At 46.3% G+C, this 3,648-nt stretch overlaps 1 protein-coding gene across 1 annotated transcript; it reads right to left on the reverse strand.

The window, feature by feature from the left end:
- Positions 1–456: 456 nt before the first annotated feature.
- On the reverse strand, positions 457–3,077 carry LOC123414133 (aldose reductase). The gene is made up of 9 exons (XM_045106640.1): positions 2,821–3,077; positions 2,606–2,656; positions 2,468–2,541; positions 2,287–2,374; positions 1,895–2,101; positions 1,720–1,791; positions 1,541–1,600; positions 1,209–1,385; positions 457–732 (listed from the first exon to the last, which is right to left on the reverse strand). Exons 1-9 carry the CDS (start codon positions 2,962–2,964, stop codon positions 643–645), a joined length of 963 nt encoding a protein of 320 aa, XP_044962575.1. The 5' UTR covers positions 2,965–3,077; the 3' UTR covers positions 457–642.
- Between the last annotated feature and the right edge of the window lie 571 nt (positions 3,078–3,648).

The raw sequence follows: 3,648 nt of genomic DNA on the forward strand, positions 1-3,648 counted from the left end.
GTTTGTCCGGTTGAGCTGAAATTGTAAGGGGATCTCAGGAACTTACGTATCTACTTGTCTATCAAATTTGATGTTGTTTGATTCGGCGGTTTAAAAGCAATTTTGTAAAATACTGAAGGAGTTAGAAGCTATGTGTGGAGAGTGTTGTAAAGGTTCCAGAGAAGATTTTATATTTTTATAGTGAAGTTATGTGGACCGATTCGCCCACAAACATCATATTCATCATGAAGTTGTGTGGACCGGTCGATCCATATCCACCGTTTTTTACATGTTGTTTGTATTATTCCATTGCTTACTTGTTGATTAAAGCTGTCTTTAGAGTTTATCACAAATATAGAAACTGTATTGTTAGCGTATTTGCCGTTTATTTGCCGTGTCATTAATGTCCATCCCCAATAGTTGAAACCCGGATTCACACCACACCGCAACAACGGCACAGCACGGCAACGCAAATAATACGGAGGAAGAAGAGCCGTAAGTACGTTCTTACTCATTGCATTTGCATGTACAGAACACAGCCGTGCTTATTATTACATAGCATACATACATATGGATTATGGAGAGAGCACCCTTCCGTTATTTGGATCAGCTGCGCGTCTTGAGCTGAGCTCGATGATGCATGGGAGCTCAGCTCAGCTAAGCTCAGTTCTCGTGATCCCAGACATCGGCTGCGCTCCTGTACGGCCCGTGGGTCTTGTTCACGAACAGCTCCTCCCCGGTCAGCACACGCTTCTGCAGCGAACACCAGGGACCATTCACACGCTTAGTTCAGATGGAGAACGTACGGCTAATCATCTTCTTATAATAGCTCGACAGGATTTGTAGCTTTCAGAGTGCAGGTAGGGGTGTTTAACAAGCTCTGTAGCTGCCAGGCTACACAGATGGAACGATGCTCTTGCTGGATATAGTATATTTCTTGGTTTTATCTATTTTGTTCATTGTTTTTGGCCTGCAAGATGCCCTGAAGAAACGACTAAACATGTGCACTAGAGTACTATATAAGCGAACAGATCGACCAATCGCAGCTACAAGTGTTTCTTTGTTGCTACCAAATTTAGGGTGGCATGCAGTTTTTCCAGGACACGTGATCCAGATTCAGGTGGTGTGCCCTGAAACTGCCCATATGTCGGGTCTACATTTTGGCACTAGTTTCATTTCATTTCACTACATTTGAAGTGTGAAGCCAGTATGAGTGTGGCACCGCTCACCTCATCTTTTATGCTGCACAGGACCTTGAAGTCCTCTTCGGGGATCTCCCACCCGAACACCTGAATGTTCTCCTTGATCCTCTCATCTTTGCTTGATTTGGGGATCACACTCGTCCCCCTCTGCAGAGCCCACTTGATGAGCACCTGCCCCGGGGTCTTGTTCAGTTTGTTGGCCACCTGCACTTCAATGCTTGGATTCAGCTACTATGCTACACAGTACACGTAATTTGAATGGCTTGAATTCGATGAAAAGGTATCTTCTCTCTCAAGAACCCAATGGGGAGTAAGCCTGGACAATGAGAAAGGATCTTCTAAATTCTGAACATACGCACCTTTTCCACCACCGGGTCATGGGCAAGGTTCTTCTCTGAAGAACCCAATGGGGAGTAAGCCTGGACAAGGAAAGCAAGAGTATCATTAAGCGCTTCTATTTCGGGAATGATAGCTGCTACGATATCACACCAGCAAGGTTATCTCTTATCACAACTCATTTTCAGGAGAAATATCTTACCGTAATATGAATTCCGTGCTTCTTGCAGGCCTCGAAAATCTTGTCGTTCTTCCAACCAGGGTGCATTTCCATCTGTTAGATTAAGTAATAAATACAGTAACAAATACAAGGTCAAAAAAAAAAGTTGGTATTTCAATGAACTTTGGACTTGTGATCAAATCTGAGGGTTCACAACCTGGCATACGGCCGGTGGAATCTTTGCAGACCGTAGCAACCGGTTGAGCTTGGTCACCGTGTAGTTACAGACGCCGATGTCCTTAACCAGCCCGTCCTTCACAAGGTTCTCCATCTCCTTCCACACTCCCTCCATGTCGAATTCCAGCACCTCCCCTGCTTCTGGAGGCATGTGTGCACCATCTTTCAGTCGGAACGGCCAATGGATCTGTGTTCATTTTGTTCATTATTAAAGTATATCCATAGACTGAACCGGTAACTGAAGTCGTACAAGATAACAGTAGCAAAACCATAAGCAGTCAGGCACTGCAACTGTCCGTTGTTACCAGACAAAGCAACAATGAGATCAAGAAGGTTGCAAACGAAATAAGGCACTGGTTTTCTATGTCTTACGTGGTAAAGATCGATGTAGTCCAACTGTAGATCCTTGAGCGTGTTCTCTAATGCTGGCCGCACCCTCTCAGGGGCCAAGTTTGTGCACCTAGAGTGGCCAAAAAAATACCGATCAAAATTCAGATGCTCCAAACACGCCGTAAGTTACTGACATCTACGACTCTGCGCATAAGTACAGTACCATATTTTTGACGTGACAAACAAATCTTTCCTGTCGATTCCCGCTTCCATTGCGGCCTTAAGCCCTTTGCCGACCTGAAATCAAGCAGTTGATGATCAGGCTAGTATAGAAACGGGATACTGGTATGATGATGTGTACCTCCTTCTCTACTCCGTATTCAGCAGCTGTGTCCACATGCCTGTATCCAGCCTGCAGCCGTTATACATTCAGATTATCACATACAGTATCATATAATCCTATCGTCATTTCCGAGCGAACCAGAGCTCTGAACTGTCAACTTCACCAGGATTCATAACTGTATCTGAAAACCCAACGAGCGAGGACGTGAGGAGCACGCGGGCATGGCGACATACCTCGGTGATGGCCGTCCGAACGGAGTGGGCAGTATCGGAGCCAGCTCTCCAGGTGCCCAACCCGACGGCCGGCATGGCATGCCCGCTCTTGAGAACAAAGTGATCTTGCTCCCCCTGCCCCATCGTCGCCTTGGCGCTCGCCATGATCACACCTTCTCTGAATCTCAAACCTCTCTCCTCTTCTGAATTCTGAGGCCCCTCCTCTTTCTAGTGTTCGTGGTCGTGGGCAACTTCTTTGTTACACGGAGGAGATGCGGCTTCGCACTTGAATTTATATAGGCAGAGAGAGAGAGTTCTAGGGAGAGATGCCACGTACTTCTGCATCCATGGACAGATGGCGGGAGGTCACCGCCTAAAGAGCGTGTGTGTCACCATGCCACGGTGCATGGAGCACGGGTTGCGCCGGGAGAACTCACCAGAAACCATATAGGTGGCTAGTAGCGCAGCTAAAACTGTCACTTGGCTGATGCTACCGGAATGAACCTGCTTACCTGCCGTCTTTCAGCATGATGATGAGGAAAGCTGGCTTTATACCAGGCAGAAAGATTTGGTTGTAACAGCCAGAGACCTATGCCAAACTTTCTACACCTTAATCATCCAATGTTATGTCGAACTAAGAACTTTTTTCAAGAAAACTGATGTCTTCTTTGTAGGAAAAGTATTATATTCAGTCGGATGATTTCTTCGCTGCTTAAACCGCTCGGGACGCATAACACATGTTTGGTCCCACGCACCACTTCCTTTTCCTTATCTTCCAAAGCTGCTCGTCTTTGGTGGTCTTCCTCACCTGATCCCAATCCCATCCGCGCTCTCTTTCTCTTCACCACT

The sequence above is a fragment of the Hordeum vulgare genome, chromosome 1H, assembly GCF_904849725.1.
Source record: "Hordeum vulgare subsp. vulgare chromosome 1H, MorexV3_pseudomolecules_assembly, whole genome shotgun sequence".
Classification (NCBI taxonomy): domain Eukaryota; kingdom Viridiplantae; phylum Streptophyta; class Magnoliopsida; order Poales; family Poaceae; genus Hordeum; species Hordeum vulgare.

Coding starts and splice junctions, on each gene's coding strand:
- LOC123414133 (XM_045106640.1), bottom strand. CDS start 2,964: ATGGCGAGCGCCAAGGCGACGATGGGGCAGGGGGAGCAAGATCACTTT. Junction 2,102..2,286: donor ACTACATCGATCTTTACCAC/GTAAGACATAGA, acceptor AAATGAACACAG/ATCCATTGGCCGTTCCGACT. Junction 733..1,208: donor TGTGCAGCATAAAAGATGAG/GTGAGCGGTGCC, acceptor TGTTCGCTGCAG/AAGCGTGTGCTGACCGGGGA.